Source organism: Botryllus schlosseri, chromosome 1 (genome assembly GCF_051294905.1).
Source record: "Botryllus schlosseri isolate E-star chromosome 1, Bs_hap1, whole genome shotgun sequence".
Lineage (NCBI taxonomy): Eukaryota > Metazoa > Chordata > Ascidiacea > Stolidobranchia > Styelidae > Botryllus > Botryllus schlosseri.
The window spans coordinates 14,245,315-14,264,134 of record NC_137236.1 but is presented as its reverse complement, the minus strand read 5'-3'; the positions used below and the strand labels follow the sequence as shown (position 1 = coordinate 14,264,134).

General features: G+C 40.4%; 2 protein-coding genes across 4 annotated transcripts in view; both read left to right on the top strand.

The window, feature by feature from the left end:
- LOC145442942 (cation channel sperm-associated protein 2-like) overlaps nucleotides 1-2,020 on the top strand; it is a 36,548-nt gene extending 34,528 nt beyond the window's left edge. For both annotated transcript variants that reach the window (XM_080320995.1, XM_080320993.1), the window contains one exon: nucleotides 1,853-2,020. In XM_080320995.1, coding sequence (XP_080177121.1) covers nucleotides 1,853-1,912 — 60 coding nt within the window. In that variant the 3' untranslated portion in view covers nucleotides 1,913-2,020. The remainder of the gene's footprint in view (nucleotides 1-1,852) is intronic.
- LOC145442928 (uncharacterized) overlaps nucleotides 1-18,820 on the top strand; it is a 188,668-nt gene that overhangs the window by 164,579 nt on the left and 5,269 nt on the right. The window contains exons 1-5 of one of the 2 annotated variants that reach the window (XM_080320989.1): nucleotides 5,483-6,312; nucleotides 9,414-9,601; nucleotides 13,285-14,276; nucleotides 15,493-15,668; nucleotides 18,289-18,536. In XM_080320989.1, the coding sequence (XP_080177115.1) occupies nucleotides 6,276-6,312; nucleotides 9,414-9,601; nucleotides 13,285-14,276; nucleotides 15,493-15,668; nucleotides 18,289-18,536 (1,641 nt within the window). In that variant the 5' untranslated portion in view covers nucleotides 5,483-6,275. Of the gene's footprint in view, nucleotides 1-5,482; nucleotides 6,313-9,413; nucleotides 9,602-13,284; nucleotides 14,277-15,492; nucleotides 15,669-18,288; nucleotides 18,537-18,820 lie in introns of those variants that run through there. The other variant, XM_080320980.1, reaches the window with a different exon arrangement.

Genomic DNA, 18,820 nt, shown 5'->3' with positions numbered 1-18,820 from the left:
TCAAATGAAATTTGGAAATGCGCCCTCAGCTAAATGTCGTATTTTTTAAATAGCGGCTGAATGTATCGGAGTTTTCAGTGACGGTGCCAGTTATCGCTTTTATACGTATCGTGTCAAAAATCCGATACCAGTCTGGCCCTAGTTATGAGTGCAATCATCAGCAATGAATACTCTAAGCTTGTCAGTAGCGAGTTTGTTTGTTTTGGGGGTATTCATGGTGTTTGTCGACTACTGTGGTCATTTACACCAGGCCGATATTCTTCTTATTTTCCGTAACTGCCGACTTATAGCATGGCCCACCTCTAGGTTTTTTGTAAGACACCGCTGACGCGGATTAGGTGGCGAGGAGGAGCCTAGGTAAACCTCCAACGCTTAGGTATCGGAAGTAGCGAGTTATTTACACTTTTCTCCGTACTCAATAAGGTTTTGTCCAACTGCACTTTACTCAAATGGGTGTGTTTTTACACTACTTCCAGTTTTTCAGTACAAGTTACATACTTTTTTATTTTGATTTTGAAAAGTAGAAAGCTCCTTTGGTATAACTTCGCATCACTTTTCCGAGTGAAACTGTTATAAAAACTGATCGAAACAGCCCCTGCAACACGAAAACTTTACATTTTAACATATTTCCGAAAATGGCACCTATTAGTAGTGTAAAACCTGGTAAGTCCGATTGTGTCAGTCGCGAAAATTATCTACTAAACGTACGCGACCCCCCCCCCCCCCACAACCAAGTCTATGCTTCAAGCGAGCTACGGCATGCCTTGAAACCTTTATCATGGCATTCAAAACAGGTAGCACTGCTTCTGGGCACGTTCAAGGAAGCGACATTTCTGTTAGGGTGGGCTAACATGGTCACTATAATTGCCGGTATTTACCTCGTTATTGCCTGAAAGGCATATATTGGTAGTTGTCAACGACGTCTTACTGTTGTAATGAGATACAAGCGAATGCTCCATTCAACTTGAATCTTTAAATTCGCTTAGGAACATAATAAGGTTACCATACTATGGAAATCTGAAATAAGGACGCTTTTTCAAAATTTGCAAATTTGCAAAACCGGAGGCAAAACCTGAAAATATACTAAATTTTTTCCACTTCATGATCGGTTGACTAAAAAAGAAGGTCAATTTTCCGGCCCAACTCCCGAAATAGCCGCCGTAGCGTTACTACAGTGCTGACTTGTTGTATCTTAGTCGAATTTGGACAAATCCTCTTAAAAGAGGTCGTATGGTAACCCTAGAATATATTAACTCAGGTGTTTGATTTTACGACTCAGCCATGTTGGGTGATGACACAACTCTAAGCAGGCTTAACCACAGTAATAATGTGACACAATAACACAGACACCATCCCTATAGTCTTATAGCGACGCTAACCAAGTAACATATATGTTACTAAAATTCCCATTTTGTACAACAGTCGAGAAAGAATAAATGCGAATTATAATGTAAAACGGCAGGCATCTCAATTAGCGCAACAAGCCATACATACAACATTTGTTGTTTACGCAACGCAAATAATGCAAGTCGAAAATCGTGATGCATTGGATCTGTTTTGTAGACTTGAGCAATGTCATGGAAGAAACTTACTGTATAAGGATTTCAGGCCTAATGAACTGTCATACGACTGACATGATTACAAACGAGTCACCACCATGTTTGGGTTACGTAATCTAAAACAGTTAATACTCGAATGGTGAGTGGATTTAACTAAGCGAACTGCATGCTAGCATGATATAATAGTGTTCAACATACCAGGTTGAGATGTATCGTCAGGTTAATTACCATTCGGAATAGAAGATGCGTAGCGTATTAGGTTGATTTACAATTCTCGCTTGGATTTATTCCAGGAACGAGAGGAGATTTTGAAGTTGACTATACCTGCATTACTTCAAATACACGACGTCTGAACTTTGTATCTCTCTTTCATCAACCTCGCCGTGGCTACACCATCGTCGCAAGCCTATAGGAATTTTCTTGCCATCTACGTTTTAATGGAGATGGATTTTATACAGTTATACTGAGTCGTCTGGCTGAGTGATAATGACATCCTTTTCAATCTTAAGAAGGCTTATCCTGCATATATAGCAGCTTCTAAGCAATGCCTCTCTTTGGACATCTTGAATCCCACCCATTCTGTACCGACGAATAGCATTTGTTGAGAAACTAACAGTCACTTAACTTAAGTTGAGTCGCATGCAACTATTCATAATTCATAATGTGCGTTGTACATTGCTATGTAATACTACGGATTGATAGCGTACTGAACAGGCGAATGGTGTAGTAAAACGTGGAGGGGAGATCATGGCTTTCGCAAAGCGGTGGTGTTATCGAAAAGCCTACCAGGAAGCAAGTGACACAGTACGACAAAGTTCGTGTGAGTTAAGCAGTTTTCCGGGAGTGTAAAATCCCAACCAGAAGTTGTAATACGGAAAACTATGACTACGTTAAGATGATACTGCGCCGTCGTCAAAACACATACATTTAGTAACAAACACCAGACTCTGACTAACCGCAGTATTCATGACACCCACAATGTCACAAGAACAAAACGAAATCACAGAGATCCACATCCACATAATATCCATCACGTTAGGTTAGAGAGCGTAGCAGCGCTGATGGTCTCGAGAGAATACAGTTGGAGAGAAGACAAGTTTCGCGCCAATGTCGCACCGAGAGTATTGCGCATCTGTTGTTCAGATTGATGCTGTCGCGGGGAGATAATGGATGTTGCCGCGCCGCAAAGTATTCTGGAAGGTATATTTAGTGACATGCATAGGAAAAGCTCCTCTAGTTTGTTACGAGATATGGTGTTGCACGGTCAGCACTCAAGTGTTCTCTGGCGAAGGTGCGACGAAGGTAGAAATAGACTCACAGAATGGCGCCCAAACTAGAAGGATTCTCTAGGACTGGAGCGCAATCAGAGCTATCATGATGTGTCGTCTTTTGAGCTAGGAGCTTATGACAAGTCTGGCTCTTTTTTCTCTGGAATCGTAAACATAAACCTGTATATAAAGTAATCAAACTCTGTTCTGCTCAGTTGCAGGATAAAGACATCGATATGACAAATTCTAGTTGGAGAACGAGTGTTATCGGCCTTCTGTACGACCGGAGAAGACTAACTAAGTGTCTCACTGCTTTTTCTTTTTCTGTCCGAATGCTTTCGGGAAGTAATAATCGACGTGTATGTTATAAAATAGTAAATTACATTAAATCACAATTTAACTCGGAGGTTCAACTTTCCGGTTTACACTCCGACATATAATTGTTTTGGGGTTACTGTATCGGGCATATCATTGAAAGTCACGTGCTGCGCAATGACTGGTCTGGTCAAGCTACCCAAATTCGGTGTACGTCGCCTATCGATAGCTTACGGACGTGCCCCCTAGAATATAGTAACTACGATGGCAATCCCTAGCATATGAAATGACGACAACAGGACTGAATCTTTGCAAGTTCACCTGCAGAACGAATGTTCCCTTGTTTGCTCAATACATTTGTACAACTTCCTTTTGAGTAACAATCCAAAAATCATCTTATTATTGGACTTGGCGGTCAATTCGTAAGGCATATCGATGTCATTCGCTATTGTTGAGTCGATAGCTCATTTCTTTACGAATTGACATTTAATCGGGCAATTCTACAAGGTGTAATTCACCAATATGCGTAGCATCCTACAAACGTTGAACTAGTTGTAGTAGTCACTGGGAATATTGTTAGAGATAAGAATATCATGCAAAGAGTTTGCCGATATTGCGGCCGTGCCTAGTTTTCCAAGGTTTGCCTAGAAGTTATACAAGGTTGAGGAAGTTATATTTTCGCAGCAAAGCAACGGGAACGTGAGGGAAACTCCGATGCCGTGTTGGCTATTTCTATATACAGTACGCGTTTTCGAATCAATTCGATCACGTCGGGAATCGTTGTTGTTGTTTCGCGTCTAGTGTTCAAGAGCGATAGTTGACTGGTAATTGGTTAATTACGCCACGTCTATACGTTTTGTTGCCGATTCAGTTACTGCCGACAGGCGAATTCACCTACTTAGTTAGAAATATTTTTAAACTAGAGCTATTGTAAAATTATGCGAATGGTCATATTGTTTCCTGTGTTGGGGATTTCTTCGGTGATATTTAGCTACTTACTCATCCTTGAATGGCACTGACTGACAGGTGAAAACGAGTAGAATTTTCGAGGATCGAGAATTTGTTCACATATCCAAAACTACGAGAGAGCGGATACGGTGGAATAGAGCAGGGCTTCACAAACCCTTTTACTGGCTCTTAAATTTATTTAAAATTGTACGCGATACCTCCCGGTTAAAATTATATTGATAACAAGATCGGGATAGTAAATATACACCACAGCCTTGGCGCAATGAGAGTCATATAGTTGTGAAGGTTTCCATTCCACTGGCATTCTCACTTGCTAAACTTTTATTGCAAGTCAAATGAATATCCAGTTTACACTGTTTACGGTTTCACAGAGTAAAGTATTCATTGTCTTTTGAGCAGACAGGGAAGCTTTTTTGGTAAAAATGTTTGCTCTAAGAGTTAAGTTGTCTTTTAGATATAGATATCACTAGGATCGCTTGTCTCAATGAACTCGGTCTATTCCAAACCAATAAATAATTTGTCTCGCCCGCTGTTTCAATGTCTTCTGCAGTAGGTTTACCACCTTTATTGCTCGTTTTTATAACCCATCAACTTTTCATTGATACGATCGATTAGTTTTACTTCTTAAATGGTGATCCGCTATAGAATAGGCCTACTTTTTCGACGTGGTATATCTGCCCACTGTCCCGACCATATTATGTTCGATGCCGACGTTCGCTCAAGCCATGTCGCGCGGATGCCATGCAGTAGTGAATTGAGGGGATGAATGAATTTGGTTATAGCACCAGGTCAGCGTAAACTTGCTATGGGCAGTGTATCAGCGATAAGTCCGCTGACACCAAGAAACGTACCATTTGTCAAAGGATTTATATCTTTTTATCATAAATCTAAACGTCCGGCGTATGATTGCATCGCATATTATTGTAATTAACCTGCTGGTATGCTAAGTGTTTGAGTTGAACCTTTTAATAGTAAGATGTGGATCAATTCGTGTGGAATAAATATACCGTTTCCGTTCCCCGAAATGAGTAACGTGACCCCTACGTTGCTAATCCATGGTAAGTGTACCAATCGACTGCATAGCGCATATCTATTGAATACATGGGATACATTTTGTATATTTTTGCTTTTATTTATGAGCAATCGGCGCAATGGCATTAAAGAATAAAGATGTAAGTAACTCCCAGTTAGTCACAATTCATTATCAGAGAGTTATTGTAGTCATTTGACTATATTTCAAATACTTAAATCTGGGTTTCAGGAAAACTTGGTCGGCTTATTATTTAGATTCGTGCGTTATAGGCAAATAATTGAATCATTTACTGAGACCGATCCTCTAAGTGTTTGTACTGGCCATGTTCAATCGTTCATTCTCGCCATGTTCAATTGTACATTCTCGAATGCGGTTTGTCTGCTGACATGGTGCTATTTAGCTATATAAACCTCGTCTCATAATGAGTCATCATGCATGTAGCATATATTTTTAGACTCAATTATATCCCCCTTATCTGTCGTGTGCGCAGCATCAAGTCTCCCAGTAGTCGCGTAACTCGAATTAAAATTGCGTTACTGGATGATTGTTCACGTTGCACTGTAACATGAATTTCACATTGCCGTACAAGCACATTCGGTCTGTCAATTTGATTACCATAATAATCGTGCGGTTAATCAGTACTCGTGAACAAAAATAGTATGGAAAATCGTTCTTGATGACATCGAGCGCGTAATGTTCAGTGCACTGTTGACCGACTATGACTAACCGGTTCACATTTAATAAAATGTGCAGTGTTAAGCGAACACAGACTTATGGTTGGCTATACTAAAAACGGTAATAAATCTAGATTGGTATATATATTTATAAGTGTGTGGCGGTTTTGCGAGCAATGTTTTGTCATATCGTGTCTACGGCTTTCGCGGACATGGGTCTGGTCCGGATTTGGAATAAGTAGTTATTTTGGACATGTTGCCTGTCTATTTTAGTAATGTGAACTTTCGCGATATAGTATCTGAACAGTGTTACTCATACGTGGTATGATTTAGGTTACAGATCCATAAGGTCCAATCTGATAATATATTTGGTGTTTCTGTTGCAGTGATACATATGTCGACATCGTAATAGAAACCGATATTACAATTGCTTCCATACACGACAGATCTAGTAAACATGAATGGATCTGCTCTGTTGACAGGCTTCATGATTTGTAAGTATATATCTCCGGTAAATGTTCGCGTATTGTTGCTTCATCATAACATCCTAGCAAATCGAGCACTGATTAATTATTATGATCGCGAATAATTTTCACCTTACATGGGTACAATGCACATTAAGTCTTATCAGACTATTTGTTATTTTACAATTGCTCGAGGCGTTTTACCTCGCGTCGGGTGAAGCACTGAGCGAGTGCAAAGAAAATGGCGATTAAAGGAGCAATGATTATTTGACGCACCGCCGTTCACGAAAATTTCTAATACCCAGATCATTGTTAATACCGCTCAGTGATAACAATTGCCTACGAAGTTTGAGTTATTTGTAGCGAAAGTAGCTCGCCTATGCCTAAAACATCCGCGTAACTGCGTAATTCATAACGTAAAATAAGCATTATGTACTGAGAAAGTCATCTTGATGTAAAAGGGGCTACGTATATGGCATGGTATCAATGTGATGCCACAATCACAGTAAGGCAAGGGTGGGCAATTAATTTCCTCCGCGGGCCAAATGAGTAGTAGAAACTACGTTGGCGGGCCGAGTGAAATTTTCAGCAATATTCTCCTGCGTATTTCAATTTTATTTCTAAATTAGATTGTTAATAAATGCAGCTCAGTGAATGTGTAGATGTTAGGTAATGAGAAAGTGACGGTAAATTAGAAAATATCTATTTGCCGTCATGATTCGAAACAATGTTTAACATGATACATTTTAACTCTCTGTTGATGAGTGAATTCTGAAATATCAAAGTCTGACAATACACAGAGCAACAACTATAAGCTAGGGGTAAATCACGCGAAGCGCGAAAAAAATCGCTCCCTTCTGAAGCTTTCACGCCTCCAATTTGAGAACTACTGCACAGAAATGTAGATGCAATGGTACAAAGCACATTTTCATAGTAGCTGCCTTCCGAACAGTGTGCAGCTTAAATAGCCTTGAAGTTGAGCGAAGCTTGTAGTTTTCTGACCTTCGCCCTCCCTTGACCGAGTGTTTCGTTTTTTTTTCTTCATAAGAACGACTTTAATCAAAATCCTTAATCTCGGCGACATGCTGGGCAAACACTATTAGGAAGGGTTTACCCCTGACTACAGTATACAAAAGTTTAGTGCTTCAAAGTCTAAACCAGTGATTTCCAACTAATGGTTTCTGACGTGGAATAGACGCATTCGTTAAACATTATATACAGGATTGTCTACATATTTACGGCGATACATGAGCGATTACCGTTACCAGTTAACTGCTCTGGAACGTATGTTTCGAAATATACAAATTAAAAGTGTCCTCGGATGACGCCTATATGACCTCTTTTTTGGGGAAATTGATCCTATTTTTCTATGAAAAGGATTTAAATCCCACCACGCAGCGAACGTCAGAGTTTCGTAAAAAATCGGGAGCCGAGTCAAAATGATGTCCTTTTTTTAGTCAATACAATAATATCGAAAAATTTCCAAAATCATCAGTCTTTCTTGGAGATTTCAGAATTTACAAAAATTGTCCTCTTTTTATGATCTCAAAATAGTGTAACCCTATTTTAAAGGGTATACAGGAGTTTTGGGTAGTGGGAATGAAGACTTGGAATAAATCTATAGGGGGGAATGACGACAAAAAGGTTGGGAACCACTGGTATAAACGTTTTTTGAATTCAATTTTCGGCTTTCTTTTTTCTGACAGGCCGTTATTCCTTTGTGGGGGATAGATTTGGTGAGTCATATAGTAATCGCGAGCTCTGATTAACTTAGAATTAGGGATTTGGAAACGTATCACGTAACAATTTGAAACACATGCCGTACATTGCGTAATGTGACAATGGCAACAAAGAAGGCTTGAAGACTATATGGAATGGGTGATTTCTTGTGACTTTAATTGCTATTCATACTTTGTCACATTACCTGTATTTTGAATCTGGATTATGCATGCGAGGTATACGTAACCAGCGTAATCGTGGCATATTAAAGAACAATGAACATGCTTCAGAGTAAACGAATTTCCTGTTCAGTTGACACAGCCTATGGTTTTAGTCATTCAAAAAGCAAGTATTATGTTTTGAATTCCAAGCAACCTTTCGCGGGCCGCACAGAATTGCTTCGCGGGCCGCACATTGCCCAGGTCTGCAGTAAGGCCTACTCAAATTCAATGTCAATAAAACTGCATTGATACCACATGTTACTATTGAACCGCAAATTCCAGCTGTTGTTAGACCGTTATGATACTCGTACATTGCGGTTTTGAATACCATCACCGTCAGTCAGACTTAAATCTAGAATTACCACCTCATATTATATAATCACTCCGTTTCTGTAAGAATGAGTTTCTGATAGGGTATTTTGCGAATCCTAGACTAAATAACAAATCGACACAATCCAACACAAACAGTAATATCGATATATACCACACTTTCATGGTATATAATGCTGCAAATTGACTTTGGAAATATTACTGGTTTCCCAAGATTTCAATCATTCACAGTAAATGAACGCATCAACTTACCGGTCACACTCACGACTAAACATTGCTATCATGAAATTTGTATAATGTATATATATTGATGTTCGAGCAACCAATATGTTCATATTGTACAATTTATTCCTCTCAATGCTTTTCGACTGACTCTCATCAGGCGCGAACGTCAATAAATGCGGTAATATGTCGTTCGCGATTATGGATGCTTGACATTATTATGTCGAGGTTGGTTAACCGCAGTTATTATAGGTCTTCACTTCTGATGAAACTCTGTCGAAAACTACAAGTGGAAGAACTTTGGCATTATGAACATATTGTTTGTTGTGATACGCTATGAACTTCTAATGGCTTCTATATACGGGGATTGTTAAGTCTATACATATTGCGATGTACATTATTGGTGTCCTCCAGACGAAAATCGAACGCTGCTTGCTATTCGTGTTATGACAATTAGACTGGCTCAGAGCAGTAGACCCTGCCTATTCGTGGTACTTCACCCGATCCCTACAGCTCGATAAAAAAATATCACCTGCTTATGACGGGTGAAGTCCTGCTATGAGGAGAAAGGTCGTTGCAGTTGGTTTCTAGCACATGAAAGCCGCATAAAAATATGGACTCACCTGGTAATTACTACAGATCTGACAACCTGGTGTGTGAGTGCGCAAAGTTCGGGAGAACTAGATGAAAACAACTCAGCTGCATATTTACCGGAACAGTATTATGACTCGACCGCAACCGACGATTGGCTCCCCGAGAATGGAAGTGCGTATGAATACGATTATGAAGAAACAACGTCATCTTACAATTACGCAGGATTTTATAAGGTGAAGTACCGGATGTTAATTCTGTATTCATATTTTATTGCTCAATATTTCATCTATTGAACTGCATAATCCAACACACGGTATGTATATACTCGGATCTCATTATAAATTGATCCACCTCTTGGACAAGGCAAACTCGAGTTACTTAGTCAGTGTTTCTCATACTGTGGGAGTGAAAGCATGTGAAAGGGGGCGCGAAGTAGCCGGAGGGAAATGAAGTTTATGAACTCGGAATGAGTTTAATTTGTGCTGAAACTTCCAAGTTTCAGCCAATGGCAATAATCCTAATTATATTGCGGTTTTGCTTATGGTCAGATACGTTTGAGCCATGCCCAAGTCAGAAAATAGAAGGGATTAGACACCAAAATCGCCAAAATATGTATTTGTTACGTGCTACCGTTGCACATGATACATCCAACTGAAGGTTTTTTTTTCGCGTAACACGCGATTTGCTTCTACCTCATAAATATTGCTCTATGTATAGTCCAGATTTCATATTGGAGAGGTCTCTCAATTGTGATAACATTCCATGCTATCAAACTTTGTCTTGGGATTGCGAACATTCTGGATTCTATTTTAAACATTTTTTGGTGATACGATAAGGTGGGCGCGAAAATATTCACCATTATCAAAGGGGAGGCGTGTCTGAAAATGTTTGAGAGTCACTGGATTCGATATTGAATCGAGTATATTATGCTATATTATTATATGTTTCGAGTATTCGAGAATCACTCATGATGACGTCACAAAAGTATCTATGAATGACGTGGAATGCTAAATTCGTACCTTTTATGCGACCCCCAAAGAATCTAATGCCTGTTCTACATCACGATTAGATCATATTTAGTATTTTTTCGAATTAATTTATTTCACTGCACCCTGTCTCAATGCTGCGGTTTGATCACGAATTTGCATACATCTCATTTCTACCAACTTGTGTAGCTTCGCACTACATCAGTGGTTCTCAACCTTTTGTCTTCGCGGACGCCTGTTGAACAGTCACGGACCCACGCGGACCCCTCCCCCCACACACACACGCACACAGTTTTAGTTCAAATTTAGCTCTCGGCCACCTGTCTCATATCAAGAGGTGGTCATGGTCAGTAACGAAGTACTTCTACTTTTTGGAAGTACTCAAGTAGTTTTCCTCTACTTCTGGTACTTACTCAAGTAGATCTGATTTTCTCTACTTCTACTTCTACTTCTACTTCGTAATATTTTTTGATCTACTTACTTACTTTTCGCTATTTTCAGTTTGTCAAGTAGAAGTAGTTTAATCCCCCAATAAGAAATAATGCCCGGAACCTTTGTTGCGCTTCGCACAAAGTAGTTATGGAGTGACAAATATGTTTTCACGAAAGTATCAGTGAATATAATTTAGATACCGGATCGCATGGTTGCCCTCACACCGCATTGTCACCCATATCAAATATTTCATCAGAGTAAATATCGCCCACCATAACGTTTGAAACTACCGTTTCGCAATCTGGCAATTACCTAAATCATATCGTAATCTAGCAGCCCATGACGTGTCCTACTAATTTGGAGTATCCGGCTTTCTTGAATGTTACACCTGTTTTAGCAGACCACCTTTGAAGCTTTATGGAAAAAAAGACATGAAATATATTTCCGGTTTTTAGAAGTGGTATTTGTATTTCTCTTTCAATTCCCATTATCATACTTTGAGTTCGCATTAGTTTCAGTTCTTTTGTCTGGAGAACATACATGCTGAGGAATACAAGCAAGTGTAGTAATGCTTTTAATTTCCGGAAATAAAGCAACACATGGCATTTTTACGATCCATCATATTTTTTATTAACGTTTACTAATCGCGCAAAATGCTTACACCGTATCCAATACAACTTCTCCGTATTGTTCTTCGACTAAACTACGGGCATTATAATTATGGGGGAGAGCGTCATACCATGACATTTTCTAAAACGGGTTGTTCGAGTAAACAGAGGATTAGTATCGCATTTCCATATCAATACTATCATTTTCATCCCATGATGCGGCCGAATGCTTATGCTGTCGAAAATTGGATATCTCCTGGTATGCATAATTATGAATCAAGCTCTGCAGTCTGCACCTTTCGCATAGCTAAATTTGCAGCTTTTGACAGTCCATGCGAACGAATTACAGTCGTTTTCACAACTACTTACTTACTTGAGTAGATTTAAAGTCAGTCAATTCTACTTCTACTTCAAGTAGTCTTATGTTGCTTATGAAACAAGTACTTCTACTCGTACTTGAGTAGATTTTTTGTCGCTACTTCTACTTTTACTTGAGTAGCTTTCCTGACTACTTTGACCAGCTCTGCTCATTTCAAAGCGAATTCTGTAGCTGCCTTTCTTGAAATACGCGGCCATGTCTTGAAAATCTGTGCTGTCGATTTGATATGAACGAGTGCCGAAAATCCATTTCCACAAAGAAAGGTGATGGCGAAGACACATAACGTTTCCAACGACGCCTTTGAGTGTGATCGCAACATATATGGCTTTCATGCATTTCAACTTCCGACCACTCTCCGCATGGCGCTGGCAGCATGAAAAGAAATTCAGCACTAAACGGGCATCCACCTTTGCCAATTTTAAAAATTATTTGCTCGAAAGTTTGCTCGGAATATTCAGCTTTCTGTTTGTGAAACTTTAGCGACTCTCTGAGCTTTGCACGCTATCACACAACAGCAAGAACGATACACACTACATGCAGGAATTAAGTGAATTGTGCTTAGTCATCCAATCAGTTATTTACATCAACGAAATTGATATGAAGAATTCATCGATGTCTCACGTAAAAAATCATCAGGCGTGCGGAATCTATCTTTATTTGATATCCTTATTGCATCATAAAAACCAAATCCGTCCGATTGGGTTGTTGGTGTTGGCTACTATATAACTTGTTTGTAGGATGATATCTGGCGCAAGTAAACCGGTGTTTAACTCTTGAAAATACATCTGTCCGGTCTAGCCGATTCCTCGTCGAAATTATTGGCAAAGCGATTTTTTGAAAATATATAGCATTTTATTGTTCCAGCTGATGCATTAGGTGGCGTTTAAAAAGTCAGCATGTACTTCGGCATTGTGGCATCAGTCGTCGCTAGGTATCATGAACAATGTACATTGTACATTATTATATCTAAAGTTTGGAATTAGCAATATGACGTAACGTGACGTCATATGTCCCCATTCGCGTTCACACGAACCAGGACATTTCGGGGTTCGCAGACTGACGATAGAAGTCCTGAACTTGGGTAGCAGAATGGTGACGTAGTGTGGAGATTTCAGGGTCTGCTTCGGACTTACTTTACGTCACGATGCCGAAAATGTTATGTCTGTTTAAAAGTTGCCTATACTACTCGCTTGTAGCGGTTTGATGTGATATCCAAGAAAACAGTAGTTAATTAAATTAGACAGTACAATTTAGCGACTCCAGACAGTCTAATAACAGTACATATAACAAGCAAGAGATACCCAACTCTCAAAATCAAGTAGGTGGTTTTACTGAGACTTCATCATGCATAAACTGCAACTAAATAACGTGTAACATGTAATATATATATAAAAGGAAGTAGCAAATTTCTCATTCAATTCTAGTTTCTATCTTTTCTGGTGAGTCTATTGAGCCTACATATTTTTTACTGATGCATATTTCCTTCATTCAACGCCTTATGACTCGTTCAGCCCTGCGATTGCACTATCGACCTGAACGACGACGAATTCAACTGTTCGCGGGACGTCAGATTCCAGAGCGTTATGAAATGCGACAACACGACCGTGTACATCGGTGGCAAGTGCAGAGAGCATGAAAACCGCGATAAAGATTTCTCCGATTTCTGCGACGGTGCCCGCTCGTGTGCCGGTGGCGAAGACGAGCCTAGGCAACAAGTAGGGTTCAAGTGTCCGTTACAAACGTTCTACAAAACACCAGAGGTAAACGGACAGCGATGCACGCTGCCACGTGAACTGATTGACCGATGGCGTCATGCTAATGATCCGACTTTGACTGTCTATTCCACTTGTCCCGATCAACGCGACATATGTTTTAAGCATAACGGCACGCTAGACATCGAAAAATGTTTCCAGTGCTTAGACGGGCTGATCATCAACATCAAGCAGGTCTGTGACGGCATATTGGACTGTCTGGATTTGAGTGACGAATGCCTGTGTCGTCACAAATCTAACGAGACCGTCGCCTTCTGCGAGAGCCAACGCAACTGCAACAGTGATCAAATTTCTTGGGGTAACAGTACGGTTGGATACAGTTGCCTTGCCAAGTCCGAATTCACAGATATCAATGGCCTTATTTTGAAAGACTGTCCGAAATGCATAAACACAACTTCTGAACGAGAAAGTCTTTTTACGTGTGCTCCTAATGGATTGAATGACATCGAAGTGACTAAATGCGATAAACGTCCAAGATGTGGCTTGTATTTGGATGATGAATGCGGGGCGGAATGTGAAGAAACGCCGGAATTCTGTAGACATATTTTGCTTGGCACACATAACTGCATGCCCATCGACGAAGCAGCACGCGCGAAGATAGACGACGAATCCAACAATTTCTACATATGCGATGGGTTGGTGGATTGTATTAATGCCACAGACGAGGTCGGATGCGATAGGATCGCGTGCGGAAACGATTCCTCTAACTCCACGTATGATAAACTGGAGAGGTGAGTGTCTAGATTCATTTAACTCAGGGGTGTCAAACTCAAAGTGCGTCGCGGGCCGGATTCAAGCCTTCGAATCGCCCGCGGGCCGGACGACTCAACGGATTATAATATATTACCTCATGCTCTTGCTTTTCACTTGAATACCTTGAAAGCATATAGATATAGATAATACAAGGACCATGGATGGGGTTTTTTAAGTAGCAAGTCGCAACACCTTTATTCGCTAACAAATGAATTGGCAAAAATACGATGATTGTCCGGTTGAATATACACTTGAGAAGTAAGAACCGCTGAAACAGCGGCGTTGGGAACGATATAAGTTGGCATATTCTATGCTCCCTTTGATTTATTCGTAATCTGGCGTTAGCCCTGCACATGCGTTGCGAGGAATACAAGATATTTAATTGGAAACGCGGACGTTGGAATCTGGTTTATTATTATTGGACCGCGGGTCGGGTTTCTCTTATATCTGGGTATCTATTGGGTCGAAAGAGACACAGCAGTGCGACCATAGATATTTTGATTATATATTTGTGCAACTAATATAAATTCCATTGAAACTGCATATATAACGGTTCCGCATCGGCGTTTTCGCTTCTGTGCATAACTACTTTTTTGGCAATTGTTCCATAACACTTCTTGCCTTCTTGAAATTGGTTGTCAATTTCACCAACTTCTTACTAGTGGTAACTACAGAGTGAAACCACACCGTCGTGGTCGGGTGGTTGCAATGGGCCCTATGGACATGAAAGTATTTCGTGCAAAAAATCTCGCCATTTATTACAAATGTACTGTAAAATATAGGAATTTTTCAATATACTCAGAATTGCTTCGCGGGCCGGATGAAATCGTCTGGCGGGCCGGATGTGGCCCGAGGGCCGTATGTTTGACACCCCTGATTTAACTGCTCATCCGCGTCAGCGGTGTCTTACAAAAGCCTAGAGGTGGGCCGTGCTATAAGTCGGCAGTTACGGAAAATAAGAAGAATATCGGCCTGGTGTAAATGACCATAGTAGTCGACAAACACCATGAATACCCCAAAACAAACAAACAACTGCTCCCTGCTACATGCTTAGTTGACATTATTAGAATTTCACCTACATTTATACGTGAAATACACGTTTTTTCATTCACAGTGTGTAGTTCACATGTTTAATGTCCAAATGCGTTATACCTCAACGTTAATGTAAAACTTGACCTGGAGATATTATACCAGGTGCAACATGGTGCTAGACTGCGATAACGGCGCTGACGAAGTCGGTTGTCCCGGCCGGCGTTACTGTAGCGACCACAAGCTACCCGGGCTGCTTCCGGAGAAATTCGGAGACGGCAAGTTGGATTGCCAATTCGGCGAGGACGAGTGTGATTACAGCGAAGACAGTTTCTCCAGCGGTGAGTAGTCGACGTAACGGCCCAAGCAGTAATATTTTAATATGTTAATAACGAATATCGTCAATAACCATGTAGGCTACTCTAGTAGGTTGTGTAATGAAATTACGATGCTGTCGAAAGTGTTTTAAGGAAGTGTAACTAATGCTAGAAGGCGCTCTTATTGTAAATAAACCCGTATCAAAATCACCTGAAAACGTCTACATTCATTTATATCCCTGACAGATTAATTCCACTAGCAATTAAACATGGAACGGCAACGACCGATCTTGCAGCTTCGTTCCGCTTCGCTGAGGCTGGAGTGGAGAATTGTTTTGCGTAAGCGACTGTAGGATTTCTGGCAATCCAAAAGCTATCTTCCCGAGCAAAGAAATTACTGAATCTGGTCTTGATCGAAAGCTACTGTTGCACCGATTCCGAAAATATAAATTAAAATATTGATCAGGTACTGATCCACCTAGAATCTGTCCTCCAAGTCTGAAATATCGGCATTGTTCAGAACAATCGGGTAGCCGCAACACAATGGCCATAACAATGACCCGTTGCGACTCTCCGATTGTTCGAACAATGCCGATATGTCAGACTTGGAGGACGGATTCTAGGTGGATCAGTGCCTGATCATTATTTTAATTTATATTTTCGGAATCGGTGCAACAGTAGCTTTCGATCAAGACCAGATTCAGTAATTTCTTTGCTTATGGCACGTGGGTTTTTAGCGGTACGCACTAATGAATCTGATACACATGCCAGGATTCAGAGTATCCCAATAATGGTAACACGTTTCAATTGAGATTATTTTCCGTGACCAATGCCATTGTAATGTCGGCAGCTAAAATATGGTTCGTAGTAGTCATTCAGTACTTCCCGAGGGTTGATGTGTGGATTCAGCGATGACTCATCACACTGATACAAACTACTGGATTCTCAATAGGCGCAACTAGAACTAGGACTATTCAATTCTTAAAACTAGCAACTAGAACTAGAACTACCAGCTTTTCAAAATCTGCCACTAAGACTAGAACCTGAACTACTCACTTTTCAAAACCCGCAACTTGAACCGAAACCGGAACTAGCGACATTTGAAAATTAATACACAGCAGAATATAATGCAAACCGTTGACTTGGCCCGCCAACGTAGTTCCAGCTTCTCATTCTCAGAAAAATAATTGCCCATCTCTGGTGTAGGGGTTCCGAAGTAATTAGATGTTAATAACCGCACTGAATTTTCAATTTATCGGAAATATTTGACATAGAATGGACATTTCCGAAGGACGGGGTTTCGAGTTAGAAACGGGACAGATTTCGACCCCAAAATTCCACCATGCGCTGGCTATACGCCGCTGTTAGTCGTGATGACTCTGAGCTAGTAATGGCTGCACAGAGTACACACACAGTGCACAAACATCATTCAACAGAACACCGCTGTCTCGATTGACGTAAAACGAATATACATGTGCTTTCTAGTTGTTCGTCAACTAATGTTTATTTTTCAAATCTGAAACTAGAACTAGAACTAGTAAATTTTCAAACTCTGCAACTAGAACTGGAACTACCCACTTCTCAAAATCCGCAACTGGAGCTAGAACTGGAACTAGAACTGCTCAATTTTGAAATACTGCTACTATAAGTAGAACTACTAAAAAACGTTAGTTAGTTGACCGCCAAAATTAGTGCAGAATCGAAGTCAATAAATTTTTCGTTCAAAATTGCTGCCCAGTGTTATAATCAGGGTATGGGGTGATTAAAGTTGTCAGCGTTCGTACTCAAGTAGAAGTAGACGCAAAAACGCAAATTTCTACTCAATTACAAGTACAAGTATAGCGATTTCCAAGACATTCCAAACTTCTTCAAGTGGAAGTAGAAAGTCAGTGATTTAAAAGTAGCCAAGTGAGAACTCTCAGAAAGTAGATTCGATGGTCACATACTTTTAGCAATTAATCAGATGTGATTACTTCGGAATGATAGCGGAGATCTTCACGACAAACGCAAAACAACCAAGGACAGTACAAATATGTGTATTATGATACCGGCGCCATTTCGACCAGTTAGTACGACACTTCCTCTCATAAGAGGGATGTTGGTGGCGAGATAACGTAGTGGTATAATCCACAGCTACAACACCAATGGGTTGTGGGTTCGAGTCCGACTGAGGTCGACTCCAGAATTCCTACCCAAGTGTTGGAGGTTTATCTAGGCTCCCCCTCGCCATCTCATCCGTGTAAGCGGTGTCTTGAAAAGCCTTGAAGTGGGGCCTTGCTACAAGTCGGCAGTTGCGGATTCAAAAATAACGAATATCGGCTTGGTGTAAATGACCATTGTAGTCGACAAACACCATCTACTTTGTACTTTACAAGTAGGTTAACCTAAGACATTGAAGTAGCAGTATAGACTATAGAGGTAGTGTAAAAACATAAGCCATTTCAATGATAAATGCACGTAGAAAAAACATACTTGAATAGCCCAAAAAATTACATCGTTACTGAACATCTCTGAATATAATACTACCAGCTCAATTCTTCATAACTACGTAGTTTACTTTTCGACTTAAATGCCTAAATGCCTGCACTTATCTTAAATGCTTGATATTTCGATTGCGTACGCTAATACCATACCCATTCAACAGGTCAGAACATGATGAAGAATCCGATTTTCCTTACCTGTACGTGGGTGTTAGCGTTGCTGGCCATTATGGGAAACGCGATGGTGATACGCGCGTGCTCGATGGAACTGCATATCGCCTATCAGCGCGGCACGATAACAACAAACCGCGCGAGGGTCGGCATTTGCAACAAGATCCTGGTCCTAAATCTGGCGATAGCGGATTTCCTCATGGGAATTTATCTTTTGACACTGGGAATCAAAGCCATCGAAGTGAGTGCGAATGTGAAGCGATTAGTAGCGGGTGTGACGTGTCAATCTGTTCTTTATGCCTATCAAACGTTGTAACCCAACACAAGCGTGCTTATAATCACATGTGGTCAGTAACGAAAGTCCGTTATATAGTGGCAAGGATGCACCCTGAACATTCGTAAACAGTCACCCTTGAATAATCTTTCAAAGTAGGCGACCCCTCAAAGAACTTAACTTTTTGAATCCACTTACGGTACTTGAGAACATGTAATACCTTTCATTGTCTACTTCGACCTGAAATAGTT